The sequence below is a fragment of the Sander vitreus genome, chromosome 17, assembly GCF_031162955.1.
Source record: "Sander vitreus isolate 19-12246 chromosome 17, sanVit1, whole genome shotgun sequence".
Taxonomy (NCBI): domain Eukaryota; kingdom Metazoa; phylum Chordata; class Actinopteri; order Perciformes; family Percidae; genus Sander; species Sander vitreus.
Window position 1 is genome coordinate 4649642 of NC_135871.1, and position 19399 is coordinate 4669040.

General features: G+C 44.2%; 1 protein-coding gene and 1 pseudogene across 1 annotated transcript; both read right to left on the minus strand.

Annotated features, from left to right (window-relative positions):
- Nucleotides 1-336: 336 nt before the first annotated feature.
- On the minus strand, nt 337-11027 carry LOC144532768 (tubulin alpha chain-like). The gene is made up of 4 exons (XM_078273704.1): nt 10932-11027; nt 9072-9294; nt 1579-1727; nt 337-1469 (listed from the first exon to the last, which is right to left on the minus strand). Exons 1-4 carry the CDS (start codon nt 10932-10934, stop codon nt 483-485), a joined length of 1362 nt encoding a protein of 453 aa, XP_078129830.1. The 5' UTR covers nt 10935-11027; the 3' UTR covers nt 337-482.
- Nucleotides 11028-14370: 3343 nt separating this feature from the next.
- Nucleotides 14371-16143, minus strand: LOC144532776 (general transcription factor II-I repeat domain-containing protein 2-like; annotated as a pseudogene).
- Between the last annotated feature and the right edge of the window lie 3256 nt (nt 16144-19399).

The following is a 19399-nucleotide window of genomic DNA, read 5'->3' on the forward strand; positions in this document are numbered from 1 at the left end:
GCAAAACAATATACAACCTATTTTAGGCAAATAAAGTATGTTATAACGTTTAACAGTGGCTTAAATTAGAGATTATTGTGAGCATTTCCCTGTGGAAGGAGTGTATTAAAGAGAGCAAACAATAGTGCAGTCAATGAACAAACTTTATTTTTTTAACATTAAGAACAGATCAGATCAATACAGAGGAATGCATGTCTGTTTAATACTCCTCTCCGTCATTATCATCCTCATCTCCCACACTAATAGCTCCAACCTCCTCTAATCCTTCTCCAGAGCTGTCATGTTCTCTGGCCTCAGAAACCCCCCACCCCCTCCTCCTCCATACCCTCACCCACATACCAGTACACAAAGGCACATTTTTACAACTACAGCGATACATTTGGAACTCAAACACAAGGTTACACATCTAAAAACAATATTATATAGGATATTGTGCTCCTGTACATTGTTCAGGAATGACACTTTCAACTTAGATTTACTTATTAGTACTCCTCTCCTTCCTCCTCTCCCTCACCCTCACCCTCAATAGAGTCGACTCCAACCTCCTCATAATCTTTCTCTAGAGCTGCCATATCTTCTCTAGCCTCAGAGAACTCTCCCTCCTCCATACCCTCACCCACATACCAGTGAACAAAAGCCCGCTTAGCGTACATCAGATCAAACTTGTGGTCAAGCCGAGCCCAGGCCTCTGCAATAGCAGTGGTGTTGCTCAGCATGCACACAGCCCTCTGGACCTTGGCCAGGTCTCCACCAGGAACTACAGTAGGCGGCTGGTAGTTGATGCCCACCTTGAAACCAGTGGGGCACCAGTCCACAAACTGGATGGAGCGCTTGGTCTTGATGGTGGCAATAGCAGCATTCACATCTTTGGGCACCACATCACCACGATACAAAAGGCAGCAGGCCATGTATTTGCCGTGGCGAGGGTCACATTTCACCAACTGATTGGCTGGTTCAAAGCAGGCATTTGTGATTTCGGACACTGAAAGCTGCTCATGGTAAGCCTTCTCAGCAGAGATGACAGGGGCATAGGTGGCCAAAGGGAAGTGGATACGAGGATATGGCACCAAGTTGGTCTGGAACTCTGTCAGATCAACATTGAGGGCACCGTCGAAACGAAGGGAGGCAGTGACGGAGGACACAATCTGACTGATTAACCTGTTCAGGTTGGTGTAAGAAGGACGCTCAATATCGAGGTTCCTACGGCAGATATCGTAGATGGCCTCATTGTCCACCATGAAGGCACAATCAGAGTGCTCCAGCGTGGTGTGGGTGGTCAGGATGGCGTTGTAGGGCTCCACCACAGCCGTGGACACCTGGGGAGCTGGGTAGACGGAGAACTCCAGCTTGGACTTCTTGCCGTAGTCGACAGACAGACGCTCCATCAGCAGGGAGGTGAAACCAGAGCCGGTGCCCCCTCCGAAGCTGTGGAAAACCAGGAAGCCCTGAAGGCCAGTGCACTGGTCAGCCTAAGGACAGAGAGGGAGAGACAACGGTCACATATGAGATACAGTCATGTCATTTAATGACATTTTTGAAAATTAGGGAATGGATCCCTCCTGATATCAAGTTACCCACCAGTTTGCGGATCCTGTCCAGCACCAGGTCGATGATCTCTTTGCCAATGGTGTAATGTCCGCGGGCGTAGTTGTTGGCAGCATCCTCCTTGCCGGTGATCAGCTGCTCAGGGTGGAACAGCTGGCGGTAGGTCCCAGTGCGCACCTCATCTAAGGAGAACAATTCATTCAAAAATCACTTTATAAACAAGTAATTTATATTGGTTTATAAAGGTTACTTTATAAGGTAATAACTATGGCATCTCAGAATAAGAATCAGAAAAGCTTTATTGCAAAGTAAGTTTTTTACACATACAAGAAATTTGTTTTGGTGTTGTAGGTAACACATTCTCTAAAATAAGTTAAACAAACAGGTTAAACAGAACAAACAATATAAGTATAAATATATGTATATATATATATATATATGTATATATATATATATATATATATATATATATATATACAGAATGTATTAAAAATAAGAGAGTAAGAATTAAGATAAAAAGAGCAGAACAGCAGATTAAGTACAGTGGCATGTAGAGCCAGAGGTGGGGTGTGGAGAGAGTCAGGGTGGTTTCCGGGCCTTGTTAATAAGGCTAGTGGTGGAGGGGAAAAAACTGTCCTTCTGATGTGAGGTTTTGGTCCTGATGGACCTCAGCCTCCTGCCAGAGGGGATTAGCTCAAAGAGTTTGTTGCCGGGTGGGAGGGGTCAGACACAATCTTTCCAGCACGCTTCAGAGTCTGGTGGCGTACAAGTCCTGGAGCGGCGGCAGATTGCAGCCAATCACCTTCTCAGCTGACAGAATGACACGCTGCAGTCTGCCCTTGTCCTTGGCTGTGCTAGCAGCGTACCAGATGGTGATGGAGGATGTGAGGATGGACTCAATGATGGCTGTGTAGAAGTGCACCATCATTGTCTTTGGCAGGTTGAATTTCAGTACAGTACACAGGGCTCCAGACTGCGACCAAAATTTGAGAGTGTGCGACTGAATTTTACATCCAGTCGCACATGTGCGACCAGTAAATTTGCTCCCTTTTTTACACGTTAAACGTCGAAATTTCGGTACCTGAGAGCGCGTAAGCTCAAGCTTATCTGTCCTCTCTGAAAATTGACAGAGAACAGAGCTCTGACACAAACACACTCGCACACACACGCATAGCTGCGGACGGTGCAACTTCATCGGCTCTGCAGTTTTGTTGAAGTCAGACTCAAGTGAGTCACGGAAATGCCGATTAAGTGGTTTCAAGTATGGCTAGTTTTTTAAAACTTCATGCAGACAGTGTTTGCTGTGATGATATTAATGGCGAGGCGAAAGCGGTCGCGGTGCTGTTGACGTTACACTTCCTAAGCAGGCACAACAGTGGTTTCTGTGCCCTGGTGAATGACTGACTTGAGGTTGTAAGGAAAGGCAACTTTATTTCTACAACACCTTTCAGTAACAAGGCAATTCAAAGTGCTTTACACGAAACATTAAAGAGCAATTAAAAACGGTAATAAATAAACAACTATAAAGATTATACAAATATAAGAATAAAAGTTACAATGAGTAAGAAATGAATAATTATTCAATTTAATAGGTTGTAAGGATGGGTTTGGGAGGAGAGAGGGAAGGGTTTTATTTTTATTTTTGTTTAATGTATTTAGAGTGTAACATATTCTAATAAAATAACATAATGTTCTAAGAACCTCTCCGGGAACCATCACCTTATCGTGGTGGAGAGGTTTGTGTGTCCCTATGAACCTGAGGGCTGTGTTGTCTGGAGCTTTGTGCTCCTGGTAGGGTCTCCCAAGGCAAAGTGGTCTCAGGTGAGGGGCCAGACAAAGAATGGTTCAAAAACCCTATGACAAATCGAGGTAGAGATGGAGTGACCCTGCCCGGAGGAAGCCCGGGGCCCCCGTCTGGAGCCAGGCCCAGATGGAGGGCTCGTCAGCGAGCGTCTGATGGCCGGGTTTGCCACGGAGCCCGGCCGGGCACAGCCCGAAAAAGCTACGTGGCAGACATCTCTCCATCCCATGGGCCCACCACCTGTGGGAGGAACCGCTGGGGCCGGGTGCGCTGCTACATGGGTGGCAGTGAAGGTCAGGGGCCTCGACGGACCAGACGCGGGCAGCAGATGCTGGCTCTGGGGACGTGAACTTGTGCGGGAGGTGGAGCGCTACCGGTTAGATCTGGTGGGGCTTACCTCTACGCACAGTCTCGGTTCTGGAGCCATACTCCTGGATAGGGGTTGGACTCTTTTCTTCTCCGGAGTTGCCCAGGGTGTGAGGTGCCGGGCGGGTGTGGGGATACTCACAAGCCCCCGGCTAAGCGCCGCTACGTTGGAGTTTAACCCGGTGGACGAGAGGGTTGCCTCCCTACGCCTGCAGGTTGTGGGGGGGAAAACTGTGGGAAAGACTGTTGTTTGTGCATATGCACCAAACAAGAGTTAGGAGTATTCGGCCTTCTTGGAGACCTTGAGTGGAGTCCTGCATGGTGCTCCAGTGGGGGACTCCATAGTTCTGCTGGGGGACTTCAACGCGCACGTGGGCAATGATGGAGACACATGGAGAGGCGTGATTGGGAGGAACGGCCTCCCTGATCTAAACCAGAGTGGTTGTTTGTTGTTGGACTTCTGTGCTAGTCATTGATTGTCTATAACGAACACCATGTTCGAACATAGGGATGCTCATAAGTGTACTTGGTATCAGAGCACCCTAGGCCAAAGGTCAATGATCGATTTTATAATCGTTTCATCTGATCTGAGGCCCTATGTTTTGGACGCTCGGGTGAAGAGAGGGGCGGAGCTGTCAACCGATCACCATCTGGTGGTGAGTTAGGTCAAGGGGTGGGGGAAGACTCTGGACAGACCTGGTAAGCCCAAACGGGTAGTGCGGGTTAATTGGGAACGTCTGGAGGAGGCCCCTGTCCGACAGACTTTCAACTCACACCTCCGGCGGAGCTTTTCGTGCATCCCTGTGGAGGCTGGGGGCATTGAACCCGAGTGGACAATGTTCAAAGTTTCCATTGCTGAAGTTGCGGTGAGGAGCTGTGGTCTTAGGGTCTTAGGTGCCTCAAGGGGCGGCAACCCACGAACACCGTGGTGGACACCGGTGGTCAGGGAAGCCGTCCGACTGAAGAAGGAGTCTTTCCAGGATATGTTATCCCAGAGGACTCCGGAGGCAGTTGCAAGGTACCGAAGGGCCCGAAGGGCTGCAGCCTCTGCCGTGAAAGAGGCAAAGCAGCGGGTTTGGGAGAAGTTCGGAGAAGACATGGAGAAGGACTTTCGGTCGGCACCAAGGTGCTTCTGGAAAACCGTTCGTCACCTCAGGAGGGGGAAGCGGGAGAACCATCCAAGCTGTGTACAGTAAGGATGGGACGCTGTTGACCTCAACTGAGGAGGTAATAGGGCGGTGGAAGGAGCACTTTGAGGAACTCCTAAATCCGAATAATACGCCCTCTATAGTAGAGGCAGAGCTGGAGGATGATGGGGGATTGTCGTCAATTTCCCTGGTGGAGGTTGCTGAGGTAGTTAAACAACTCCACAGTGGCAAAGCCCCAGGAATTGATGAGATCCGTCCAGAAATGCTTAAAGCTCTGGGTGTGGAGTGGTTGTCTTGGTTGACACGCCTCTTCAACATTGCGTGGAAGTCTGGGACGGTGCCTAAAGAGTGGCAGACCGGGGTAGTGGTTCCCCTTTTTAAAAAGGGGGACCAGAAGGTGTGTGCCAATTACAGGGGTATCACACTTCTCAGCCTCCCCGGTAAAGTCTGCTCCAAGGTGTTGGAAAGGAGGGTTCGGTCGATAGTCGAACCTCAGGTTGAAGAGGAACAATGCGGATTCCGTCCTGGGCGTGGAACAACGGACCAGATCTTTACTCTTGCAAGGATCCTGGAGGGAGCCTGGGAGTATGCCCAACCGGTCTACATGTGTTTTGTGGATCTGGAGAAGGCGTATGACCGGGTGCCCCGGGAGATACTGTGGGAGGTGCTGCGGGAGTACGGGGTGAGGGGGTCCCTTCTCAGGGCCATCCAATCTCTGTACGACCAAAGTGAGAGCTGTGTCCGGGTTCTCGGCAGTAAGTCGGACTCGTTTCAGGTGAGAGTTGGCCTCCGCCAGGGCTGCGCTTTGTCACCAATCCTGTTTGTAGTATTTATGGACAGGATATCGAGGCGTAGTCGGGGTGGAGAGGGGTTGCAGTTCGGTGGGCTGGGGATCTCATCGCTGCTTTTTGCAGATGATGTGGTCCTGATGGCATCATCAGCCTGTGACCTTCAGCACTCACTGGATCGGTTCGCAGCCGAGTGTGAAGTGGCTGGGATGAGGATCAGCACCTCTAAATCGGAGGCCATGGTTCTCAGCAGGAAACCGATGGAGTGCCTTCTCCAGGTAGGGGAATGAGTCCTTACCCGAAGGAGTTCAAGTACCTTGGGGTCGCGAGTGAGGGGACAATGGAGCGGAAGATTGGTCGGAGAATCGGCACAGCGGGTGCGGTATTACATTCTGGCCAGAAGGCAAAGCTCTCAATCTACCGGTCAGTTTTTGTTCCTACCCTCACCTATGGTCATGAAGGCTGGGACATGACCAAAAGAACAAGATCCAGGGTACAAGCGGCCGAAATGGGTTTCCTCAGGAGGGTAGCTGGCGTCTCCCTTAGAGATAGGGTGAGTAGCTCAGTTATCCGTGAGGAGCTCAGAGTAGAGCCGCTGCTCCTTCGCGTCAAAAGGAGCCAGTTGAGGTGGTTTGGGCATCTGGTAAGGGCGCCTCCCTAGGGAGATGTTCCAGGCACGTCCAGCTGGGAGGAGGCCTCGGGGAAGACCCAGGACTAGGTGGAGGGATTATATCTCCAACCTGGCCTGGGAACGCCTCGGGATCCCCCAGTCGGAGCTGGTTAATGTGGCTCGGGAAAGGGAAGTTTGGGGTCCCCTGCTGGAGCTGCTACCCCCGCGACCCGATACCGGATAAGCGGACGAAGATGGATGGATGGATGTTCTAAGTACATAGGATAAATAGGTTTGACCTATCCGATGAGGGAGGTGCCGTCCATGAACTTCAGAAGCTTGACAGACTGGTGACTGGAAGTGCAGCTGTTGGTGTACAGGGAGAATAGCAGAGGAGAAAGAACACAGCCCTGAAGGGATCCGGTGCTGATGGTCTGTGAGTCGGAGATGTCTTTCCCCAGCTTCACATGCTGCTTCCTCAGTCAGTGATCCACCTGCAGGTGGAGTCAGGCACACCAAGCTGGGAGAGTTTCTCCTGAAGCAGAGCTGGGATGATGGTATTAAAGGCAGAGCTAAAGTCCACAAACAGGATCCTGGCGTAGGTTGCTGGAGGATGTAGTGTAGGGCCAGGTTGACTGCATCGTCTACAGACCTATTGGCTCTGTAGGCAAACTGCAGGGGGTCCAGGAGGGGGTCGGTGATGTCTTTGAGGTGTGAAAGCACAAGGCGCTCAAAGGACTTCATAACCACAGAGGTCAGGGCGACGGGTCTGAAGTCGTTAAGTCCTGTGGTCCTTGGCTTCTTGGGAACAGGGATGATTGTTGAGGACTTGAAGCAGGCTGGCACGTGACATGTCTTCAGCGAGGTGACATGTCTTCAGCTGGTCAGCGCAGTGCTTCAAGCTGGATGGGGAGACAACATCCGGTCCAGCAGCTTTCCTGGAGTCTTCCTCATTGATGGAGAGAGTCGTCACTGAGGTGGGTGTGGAGGTGGAGGGGGGGACCTTTAAGGTGGGGGAGGTGGAGGTGATGCACTGTAGCTGGAGCTGTTGAGAGGTGTCACGGGGGATGGTATCAGGGAAGACCCTTTGTTGGGAGGTGTTGAGGGGGATGGTTACAGGACTGACCCATTGTCTATCAAAGCGACAGTAGAACTCGTTAAGGTTGTTGGCTAGGCGTTGGTTGTTGGTGGAGTGGGAGACTGTGGGATTGAAGTTGGTGATCTGTTTGAGCCCTCTCCAGACAGAAGCAGAGTCGTTCGCTGAGAACTGTTTTTGGAGTTTCTCAGAGTACCGTTGTTTAGCCTCTTTCACCGCCTTGCTAAACTTGTACTTTGCTTCTTTAAGTTTGTCTTTGTCCCCGCTCCTGAACACCTCTGCCTTATCTAACCATAGCCTTCCGAGTTTGGCTGAGAACCAGGGTTTGTCATTGTTGAAACTCACCCTGGTGCATGATGGAACACAGCAGTCCTCACAGAAGCTGATGTATGACGTCACAGCCTCTGTGTACTCATCCAGACTGTTGGTAGCAGTCCTGAACACGTCCCAATCAGTAGAGTCCAAGCACGTCTGGAGATCCTCCTCAGCTACACTGGTCCACTTCCTTGATGTCCTCACTACAGGTTTGCAGAGCTTTAGTTTCTGCCTGTAGGCGGGGATCAGGTGAACCATGACGTGGTCAGAGAGGGCCAGAGCAGCACAGGGGACGGCGTGATAAGCATCCCTGACTGTGGTGTAACAGTGATCCAGAATGTTCTCCTCTCTGGTCGGGCATTTAATATGCTGTCTGTATTTAGGTAGTACATGAGTGAGGTTTCCTTTGTTAAAGTCTCCAAGGACAATTACTAAGGTGTCTGGGTTGGTCCGCTCCACACATAGTATCTGGTTGGTGAGCATGCGCTGTGCGACCTGCACGTTGGCCTGCGGCGGGACCAGAATGAATGAATGGAACTCACGGGGTGAATAAAAAGGACGATGAAAGATTCCAGGTCAGGAGTACAATGCTGCTGGATCACTGTCACATCGTTGCACCAACCGCTGTTGATGTAGAGACAGATTCCTCCACCTTTAGTTTTGCCGGAGAGGTCCGTGTCTCTGTCCGCTCTGTAAAGTTGGAAGCCTGCCAGCTGCAGCGCAGAGTCCGGTATTAATCCACAGAGCCACGTCTCTGTGAAGCACAAAACAGTAGAAAAGTCCCTGTTTTTCCCCAACAGCAGTTGTAATTCTTCCAGTTTGTTGGGCAGTGAACGCACGTTGAAATATGCCCGGTAACGGTGTGCATAATCCTCGCTGGCAGAGACGCACCAGCCCGTTTCCCTCTCCTCCGACATTTCGCTGCGTGAGCAAAGGTGAGCGCACCTTTGACTAGAATATCCAAAATTTCCAGTGTAGGGAGAAGAAAAGTAGGAAATAAATCCTCTGGCGTTGTTCCCCTGATGTTCAAGAGCTCTTCTCTGGAGAAAGAGATCCGGGTACCATCGCAAAAAACAAAGCTAAAACACAAAACAAAACAACGCACACAGACACACCAAGTCGGCCGCCCTCTCGACCGATGTTTCGCTGCGTGAGCAAAGGTGAGTGCACCTTTGACTAGAATGTCCAAAATGTTCAGTGTCGGGAGAAGAAAAGTAGGAAATAAATCCTCTGATGTTGTTCCCCTGATGTTCAAGAGCTCTTCTCTGGAGAAAGCTACCATCGTAAAAAACTAAGTTAAAACACAAAACCAAACAAAACAATGTGCACAGACACACCGAGTCGACCGTCTGCGGCATCTTAGATGTCTAAATATATATCTAAATATTCAATTATAGTTTACCGATGACAGTGGGCTCCAGGTCCACAAAAATAGCCCTGGGGACGTGCTTTCCAGCTCCAGTCTCACTGAAGAAGGTGTTGAAGGAATCATCTCCTCCTCCGCAAGTCTTGTCACTGGGCATCTGTCCGTCCGGCTGGATCCCATGTTCCAGGCAGTAAAGCTCCCAGCAAGCATTGCCAATCTGGACACCAGCTTGACCCACGTGCACTGACACACACTCACGCTGTGGACAGAAAAGAACAAGAGGTTATTTACTTGTATGCATTATTTTAGACATGTGACACTGGAAAAGAAAACAAAATGGTGCACTCACGTGTACCAAATCGTTAGATGATTGAGATCATCATCACACCTCAAAAGCTAAGGTTCAAAGGAAGGAGGGAAAAAAGAAATAAGAAATGCTCGACTCACGTTTATTCAGACAAAAAAATAGCTGATTACACATGAATAAAATAAAAATAAAAAGTACAATATGTAATTGTCTGCCGCTAGGGGTCTCGCAATCAAAAACCATGGATGTAAACACAGACTTTTGATGACATTGTGAAGTTGAGTGGGATCATAGGTTGTTGTCTTCATTGTTAACCACCATTGCCGCTTTAAAAGTAACTGTTCATCTTTTAAAGTTTTATTTATGTTACATTTAGTAATTTAGTTTTCCCACGTAATTACTTTGATTTTACATTACAATATTTGTAATAGTATAGTAGCTGCTATATATCATATCAATAAATTAGTTCTCTACTGTCTACTGGTTTGCAAAGTGGCATGTAATTATTGAGAAAATTATGCTGTGTGGCAGAAAAAAAGGCTGAATGTTACAATTCTTTGACATTGTATGTTTTACAAATACTCATGGACATTGGCGTTTCCCATGTTTTGACAAGAGACTAGAGGAGTCAAAGGTTATATGCCAAATGACACCGTCTGTGTTATTTGAATACAATTACAGATTTGTCTCCAACATTGTTGGAAACATTTGGGATAAACAAAAAAATATATAACATAGGTATAGTCGTTTTTAGACATTTTAATGCAGAAATATTACATATAATATCTGTAAAGCAGAAACATATCGAAATCATGTTGAGGATATATATTACAGAATATCTGTGGAGGGACAAAATGAACATTAGTCTACCAAAACCAGACAGAGCTGTAGTCATATGTTTCATACACATGCAGCTTTCAAAACCAGTAAGTATAATTACTGTGTCAACACTTTTTGGCTAACGTTCTATCAAATACAAATATATATCATCTTGTAATGTTTTCAGTTAATGGTGTCAAACTAAAGTATGACTTCTTAGTGGGGGGGGGGGGTCTCTGTAAGGTTAAATTATTAACAGTAAAGTGTACTGAGATAACTTCTGACACTATAATTAAAATTGAATTGAATTGTAGTACTACAGATTACAGATTAAGTGTCTGATTATATTGTTGGAAAAAACCCAGGGTTGCAGCCAGGCCTATTTAAATAGGCACTAACTAACGTTCCTACGTTATAACGGGTCAGTGTGCACACGGCACAGACAGAAGGTGTAACTGTTGGCGCTTCCTTTTCCATAAGCAATATGATAACAACTTTAACTACACTTAATCCACAAATTGCAACGTAACATTGCCATAAAACATAAAAACCAACTGCTAACTGCCAACTGCTCCTTACCTTAGGCTTTTAATTCGTTAGCTAACTAACGTTAAAGCTAGCTAAAGCTAACGTTAAAGTAACGTTAGCTAGTTAACGTTAAACGTTAATGCCGATAAAGAGATAGCTTGCCTTAGCCTAGTTAATTGATAAAATGTGGACTGTGAGCCTGGTTAAATCAAAAAGAAAACTTCCCATTATTCCATACTCACCATGTTTCCTGAAGCTGCTCTAAAGTAGTTAAAATAAATGGAAGAAATTGATTTAACTCTCACACAGTTAGCGTTAAGCTTACGCTTCAAGGAGTAGCTACTCGGAGAGTGCAGCTGCTGTTGCTAGGTAAGTCCTCGCGTTACAAGGAGAAAGAACTGTTGATTCCAATTGGTAGGGACACGTCACAAGAGTCACAAGAGCTCCTTTCCTATTGGTTAGTTCGGTTTAAACAAAGCATGCATCTTCTCCAACAAGAAACTATGGTATTAAAACATTATTGCATTTTTTTTTTTAAGTTAAATAATTAAATATACTATCAAAGAATGTGAATATTTGGATATTTACTAAGGCTAAGTAAACTACTACAGAGCAATCACCACACACGCCACCATTTTGAGAGATTTGCAACTAATTATTGGTGTTTGGAAGCTTGTTGTTTCCATGGCATAGGGATTTTGTGGCCCAAACATGGAGACTGCCCGAGTATATCTATAAAAAGTATTATGAATGTTGTCTTTTAGTGTATTTTAATCAAATTTAAAGTTACAGTTGTAGTAAAGCAGTAGAAGAGACATTTAGTTACGTAATTTAGCTCATATTGGTGATACTGCTTTTGAGATTTTGAAATTGAGATTTTATACTATTATGCCGCGTTTTATTTACCTCGCAACTCGGTTTTAACGAGGTCAAAGTCGTAAACACGCCCCCTGACCTCGAATTTACGAGCTCGGAACTCGTACAACCTTGCAGTAGCCCAAGTTCAAAATCCAACATGGCTGCCCCCTGTATCAACAGTTGTGAAAAGCTGCAGTAACATAAAGTTATAAGCACTTCTGTCTTATTTGTGTCACTAAATCAGTCGTTCACACAGGCATGTTCAACTTCTATCTGTGGACATGTGTTTACGCTGTTTGCATGCACAAAAAACGGCGTAATGCGTTGTTATCAACTGGTATTGCTAACAATAACTAACCGGGCTAGAGTTAATGAAAACAATGAAAATCCGACTTTTAAATAGAACGCATTCAACTCGGGTATGACGTAATTCCCAGCTCCGGCTTCCGAGTTCCAAGGTAAATAGAACGCGGCATTAGTCCAGGCAAAGTTTCACTCATTTTTGAGCCAAAAATAGAACTAATTGTAAAATAATTTTTTTCAGCATAGATCATTTCTATAAGGTGTCCAGAACAACATACTAAAAGTCCTAAGAAATCCTAGTTGAGGAAATATGTTTAATTTTCATCAATCAAAGATGTGTGCCAGTAAGGCCAGACAACAATACACCCCAATGGGGCTATTTTTTTCCTTTACTCCTATCAAAATAAAACTTTATACAATGAAAGTATCCATGAAAAGTAACATTTGTTGTATTACAAGTTTCTTTGAAAATTAATTTGAATATGCAAATGAGCTATACACTAATCGTATATTGACCCTTTGCAAACACGTCACACGACCACGTGACGGCGCCATGACGGACAGCGGAAGCACAGGCTAAACAGTAGTAGACGAGCGGAAAGTTTCATAGTTTCAATCAGTTTGAAATACATAACACTAAATAAACTGTATTTATGGCTTTATATGGCTTCTTCTATTGAACAACAAGTTGTCGTGCCGAGGTAGGGCATCTGGTAGGTGCTCACAAAGAGCAGTATTTTGAGAAGTTGGAGATAGCAGGATTGGATACCAACCGTTAATTCTTCCTCCCTCCGTTTTCACAGACCTCATTAAATCACCGACTCTGCCCGACTTCAGTCCACACGATCTGTACCACTATGTGGTAAACGGGGTATCCCCATATACTGGTGCTCAAAGCTTTTAAAAGTCTGGATGCTTCCCAGTTCTTTGTAGCTGGCTGGGTTACAGGTACGCGATGCTATGCTAACGGCGGGGGGAGGTACCTCATAATGGCAAAGATAAGACATCAATCTAGGGTTTATTTTGTATTAACATCTATTCTTATTTTTAGAGGACATGGTCGGTCGTGGCTACCCACATACCGTTGTTCACTGGGTGTGCCAATGCAACTTCCTAGTTAATGGATGCCTGAACACATCCCAACTCTGGGAAGTGCAGTCATTAATTTTCTGTGTCTATGTGTCTATGATCAGTAGTAACCACACACAATTGTAACATCTAGCCATCTTCTTATCTGTGATTATATTCGCTGTGTAGCCTATGTTTAGATTTGCCCAGTGGATATTACGACGCGATGGGCAGCAGCTAGCGAGCAGTCCAAAGCTAGCTGCAGCTAGCCGGGGTAGGAGCTCCGCAGACCCGCAATTAACTTGTTTTTGAAGCTAGTTTCTGTGCCATGTCATCTTTAATTTAACCAATATTTTTTGTATGTGTGTTAAGTTAAATGATCAAGGGAACGGCTTTCTTTTTTGGATATGTAGCTAGGTCAGTGAATAACTGATGTTAGCTAGTTATGTGGGTCATCATCGGGTTGGAGCTGTTTGCACGGCAGCTAGCTGGTTGAGGATAATTTTATTTATCACTCATTTAAAACAGAAAGCTTGCACACATGCTTGTGTTGGTAAGGATTACTCTGCATGCTTGTGTTGGTGAGAATTACTCTGCAGATTGTGAATGTGAGAACACAAACACGAACGAAAGCGTATGAGTTTAGCTTGCCGTCCATCTACAGCAGGGGTGTCAAACTCATTTTCACCGAGGGCCACATCAGCATAATGGTTGCCCTCAAAGGGCCAGATGTAACTGTAAAACAGTATAAATGTAACCAAATATAATGTAGAATAAATGTAACTACTCCGTAACATATTGTTAAATAACTTTCTGTATTTATTACTTATTGAAGTTACAAATATTACATATGCATTTGCATAGCTTGTTGCTCTGTTACTATAACAATAATCCTTTAAATTTTCAGGTTGAGACCCACATTACTCCATTGATCAACGATCAAACTATTCAAGTAAATAAAGAAAAATATTATCAAAACACAAGTTATGACATTAAATTTGTTTAAAACATTTTTGACACAGTAGAGAGGGTCAGAATAACATACGACAATAACAACGGACCAGCTGCTAAGAACGTGTGACAGTATTTTACAAAAAGAAATGGCTGCACACAGCCTGCAGGAGTAAACATTTGTCTGCATAAACACATAAACCTGTAAACAACAAATACATTGCTACACATAAAGTAGTACATGTAATAAACTGAAAATAACAAAATAAGGGTTGTCTCAGTTCACAGCTATGAGTTATGAGCTGAGGATATACTGCCTGTCCTTGAACACACCAAGTGGATCCCCTCTCCACCATCCTCATCCATTGATCATGTTCTGAAAACAACAAACACAAAACAAAATGCAAGCACAATCATTAAATTGCATTCAGTTTAACTATTCTTATTCTTGGTTGAAATACATGTTATTACCGTATATTTTAATTAGGTTTTTAAAAATGCTTACCTATCCGTTTTCTGGCCGGATGTCTGACACCGTTTTCCTTTGGCCAGTGTGTCCTGTGCTGTGGCAATCCGTAAAACAGCGTGGATGTTGTCATCAGTGATGCGTGATCTGTGCTTGGTTTTGTTTAGATTCATGACTGAAAACATCTGTTCGCACAGATAGGTGCTCCCAAACATAGACAGAACACGGGCAGCATGAAGTCGAAGCTGTGGCATCACACCAGGGGGCAGTAGACGGTAAAAGTCCTCGATTGCAGCATCCTGGAACTTTGCTCTCAGGCCACTGTCGCTTTGCAGCTCGATTAACTCCAGCTGAAGGTGATGAGGCACACTGCTGACATCGGCGGTGAAAGGACTGGTAAAGATGGCAAAGCCAGAGTGCTGTGCTCTGAAGTCAGAGAAGCGCCGATCAAACTCATTCATTAACCGGCTCAGTTTGGTAGCCAACCTGGCACATGAAAAAACACCAGGAACTGAGGCCGAGATGTTCTGACAAACAGAAAAGTGGGCAAGATTGTCCTGTTCCACTTGGCACTTCCATAGGTCAAGTTTCCGCTGGAAACATGTGATCATGTCGGACATCTGCGTGATGACTTGTTTTCGTCCCTGCAGCTTCTGATTCAGTTGGGCGAGATGCTCCGTTATGTCACATAGGATAGCAAAATCACACAGCCAGTTTGGATCTGACAGTTCAGACAAGGGTTTTCCTTTACTCTGCATGAAAACAGCAATGTCTTCCCTAAGCTCAAAAAATCGTCTGAGGATTTTGCTTCTACTCAGCCACCGCACTTCTGTATGGTAGGGCAGGTCTCCGTGCTCCGAGTCCATCTCCTGCAAGAACAGCTGGAACTGGCGGTGATTCAGGCCACGCGCCCGAATGAAGTTCACCGTTTTCATTACTGTGGTCATTATATTATCCATCCCCAGCACCTTTCCACACAAAGCTTCTTATCATTGGATAAGCTATCAGAGGCGTGTGACAGTTACTGTTTTTCATTTTCTCCTTCATTAATCCAACCAGGCCCGTTTTTCCTCCACACATTGCCGGTGCACCGTCTGTAGTTAATCCCACCAACTTTTCCCAGGGCAATCCAGTTTTACTTACTGACTTCTCCTCCGCTTCATAAATATCCCGTCCCGTTGTGGTCCCATGCATGGCAGCTACATCCAAGAGCTCCTCGGTGACAGAGAGGTCCGACTTCACGCCTCTACTAAAAATGGATAGCTGTGCAGTGTCCGTGTTGTCTGTGCTTTCATCAACAGCTAATTAAAAAGCTGTGTAACTACGTGACTCTTCGGCCAGCTGTGTTGACAGGTTTCCTGCTAGCTCCTTGACTCGGTCCGCGATGGTGTTTCTTGACAAACTGACATTTTTGAAAGTCTGTATCTGGTCGGGGCACACCTGCTCACACACCTTCAGCATGCACTGCTTCAAAAAGGCACCCTCTGAAAAAGACTTTGAAGCGTGAGCGATTTCTTCAGCCACAATAAAGCTAGCTTTCACTGCCGCATCGTTTTTGGTGGTGGCTTTTGTGAACACATTCTGTTGCGATCGCAATTTGTTGTTTTTCTTGAAGGCTACATTTAGCATACTTGGCTCCGTGTTTGGTGTCAAAATGCCGACGTAGATTGTACTCTTTGACGACCGACACCGCCTCATAACACACAAGACATACCGGTTTTTTCTCCTTGAAGCACAAACATATATTCGCCTTCCCATCTTTCATGAAAAAGCCTTCCATCTGCATCAATCTTTCGCTTCTTGGACATTTTGGGATCATTTGGGGATATTTCTCAATCTCACTTGTTGCATTAATTAAACACTGATGTGGACACTGCGATCTAGTGGCGGGATGCCGTCACTTCGCGGGTAACATAATCGCCGTGCATTGTGGGAAATGTAGTTTATGGTCAATGCACGATTTAAAGCAACATAGACCTATTTTAAGACAACCTTTTTTTAAAGACCATTAAGCACCACATCTGGGCCTTGAGTTTGACACATGTGATCTACAGCATAGCTCTTCCGCCGTCCGTCATGGCGTTCATAATTCGCGTGAGTGGAGCGTGACGTCACGTGCAAAGGGTCAATAGGCTACCCAAAATATACCCGCATAGGCTTAATTTTTTTCCTTTACTCTAAAACTTTACACAATGAAAGTCTACATGAAAAGTAAAACATTTTGTATTAGAAGTTTCTTTGAAAATTAATTTGAATATGCAAATGAGCAATATACTAATCGAATATGCCCAAAATACACCCTAATGGGCTTATTTTTTTCTTTACTCCTATCACAATCAAACCTCACACAGTGAAAGTACATGAAAAGTAACATTTTTGTTTTACAAGTTTCTTGGAAAAATGTATTTTAAATATGCACATGAGCTAGGCCTAATTGACTAATGGCCAAGAAACCATAAAGTCACAAGTAGAAAAAACAGGGGCCAAATAACTAACACATTCATGTCCATTCAGTAAGTTAACCTATGCATAAACACGATAAATTTGACGTCACTTGCCACACTTACCTGGGTCACTTGCCACAAAAAGACTTATATTGACCTTAAGAATTGAATGCACAATCTTGCCTCCAGTTGCTTTCTTCTTCTTTTTTATTTGCAACAAGCCTTACCTAATGACATTCCCCCACAGATAACATCAGAAGAACGTCAGAATAGCCATCTTAGTCATTAGTAACGTGGTGAGATTACATTTTGGGCTGGTAGATTTACAAATGATTGGTATTGACCCAAAAGATTGGGGGTGGCATGTTTTGGATGGGAGATTTATGCCTATAATGACCGATCAGCCTGCGGCACCACCAGAAATACTAGATGTAGTCCGCTGTAGTTGCAAGAAAGACTGCAGCACAAAGAGATGCACATGCAAAAAACATGGACTCCCTTGCACTGCCATTTGCAGAGAATGTCGTGGTACTAGCTGCACAAACTCACAGTTGCCTGATTTATCAGATGAATATGACCCAGAGGGGAAGAACTAATCAAAGAACAAACCAGGAACTGATATAGGGGGTGTCAGAACCAAGAGCCACAGAGAAGGGGTCAAGGATCCAGGCTGGATTTCAAAAAAAACAAAAACATTAATAAAACTTTTAAAAGAAAAACAAAAAAAATTAAATTAAATAAAAAACACCAAAAAAAAAAACTCTCCTGTTGTTGCTACCTTGTCGTGGTGGGGAGGCTTGTGTGACTCCGTGACCCTGAAGACTATACCGGCGGGGGTTATACCCCTGGCAGGTACTACCAAGCCAGGCAGTTTTCAGGTTAGAGGCCAGTCTAAAAACAGCATTGCCATCACCCATTGGCAGTAGGATGAAGATTGGGCCGATGTATTTGTCATACATATGAATGGTGTTTCTGCCTATGCAAATTAGGACATATTCAATAAGTGTGGAGCTCATGTGCATATTCAAATTAATTTCAAAAGAAACTTGTAATACAAAAAAAGTTACTTTTCATGTATACTTTTACTATGTAAAATTGTATTGTGGTAGGAGTAAAGGAAAAAATTAAGCCTATTTGGGTGTACTTTGGGCATATTCGATTAGTGTATAGCTCATTTGCATATTAAAATTCATTTTCAAAGAAACTTGTAATACAACATTTTTTACTTTTCATGGATACTTTCATTGTATAAAGTTTTATTTTGATAGGAGTAAAGGAAAGGGAAAGAAATAGCCCCATTGAGGTGTATTGTTGCCTGGCCTTACTGGCACACATCTTGGATTGATGAGAATTAAACATATTTCTGCAACTAGGATTTCTTAGGACTTTTAGTATGTTGTTCTGGACACCTTATAGAAATGATCTATGCTGAAAAAAATTATTTTACAATTAGTCATAAAACGCTACTTTGCCTGGACTATATAGGCAAGGATAAAAAAATTATATTTGTACATTGTACAACATTGTTGCTTTATTTGTTTTAATTTTGAGCTGAAACTTATTGTAAGTAACTGACACTGAATATGGACACTGGTAAAGAAATAAACAAATTATAATATAAAGTATTGGTGAATTGTTTTTTTTCTAAACACACATCTAAACAACTAACTTTAGGTAGCAGCCAGTAGCAGCTAGTATAGTATTGTATAGGGCTTATAATCACTACACCTAATTTTCCTTCATAGTCATCCAGATTGTAATGTTTCTAAAGATGAAATGTGTTTCTAGTTTCTGGGAAACACAACAAAAGCTTAACTTAATAAAGTGTTCAAATGTGACAACTCTGCTAAAGAAGCTCAACATGAACATATGCTGTTTCTTGATAAAGTATTTAAAGAAACTCAAATCAAACCATCTTTTTGTTTATATAAATTTTGATTTTGTCATTTTAAAGCAGTGCAGTATGTAAGGACAAATAAAAATCACTTTTCTTGTCTTGCAACGTCAGGCCAATGTTTATTTAGTTATGCCCTACAGAAAATGTGTGCCCACCTGAACAGTTATGTGCCCAGGTTCTGGTTCAGCGGGAGTTTGTTTATGCAAATCATAGGGCTGCTGTTATGAATGAATGGGAATTGAAATGGTTTGAAACAGAAAATGTGCAGTGAGAGAAAGAAGGCCTATACACATTTAGTTCTGAATGACCAAAAACAGGTGGAAGATTCAATGATTTACTTCAGCTGACCAGAGTTAGATTTGGCTTCTGAGCATAGTATTAAAACTTAGGAAAACAAACAAAAATGAAAGGGCAACAAAAGAATTAGCTATAATCACGCTATAAGTGTGCAGAGGAGCATTCAAATTAGAACAGACACAAATTGACAGAGAAACCGTTTTCGTTGCAAGACATTTCTTAATACAATACTTCTACGAAAAAAGATGGCCTTGACATCTGGCACCCACCTAGAGTCATCCATGCCAACACAGAATGACTCTTCTTTTCACTCTTGTTAATTAGAGTGTTTATAGGCCTACATTTGGAATACCAGGCCTGTTAATGCAGCAATAACCCTAATTGTCTTGATCATTTTGATAGCATGCCTTCTGCTCCTCTATGATT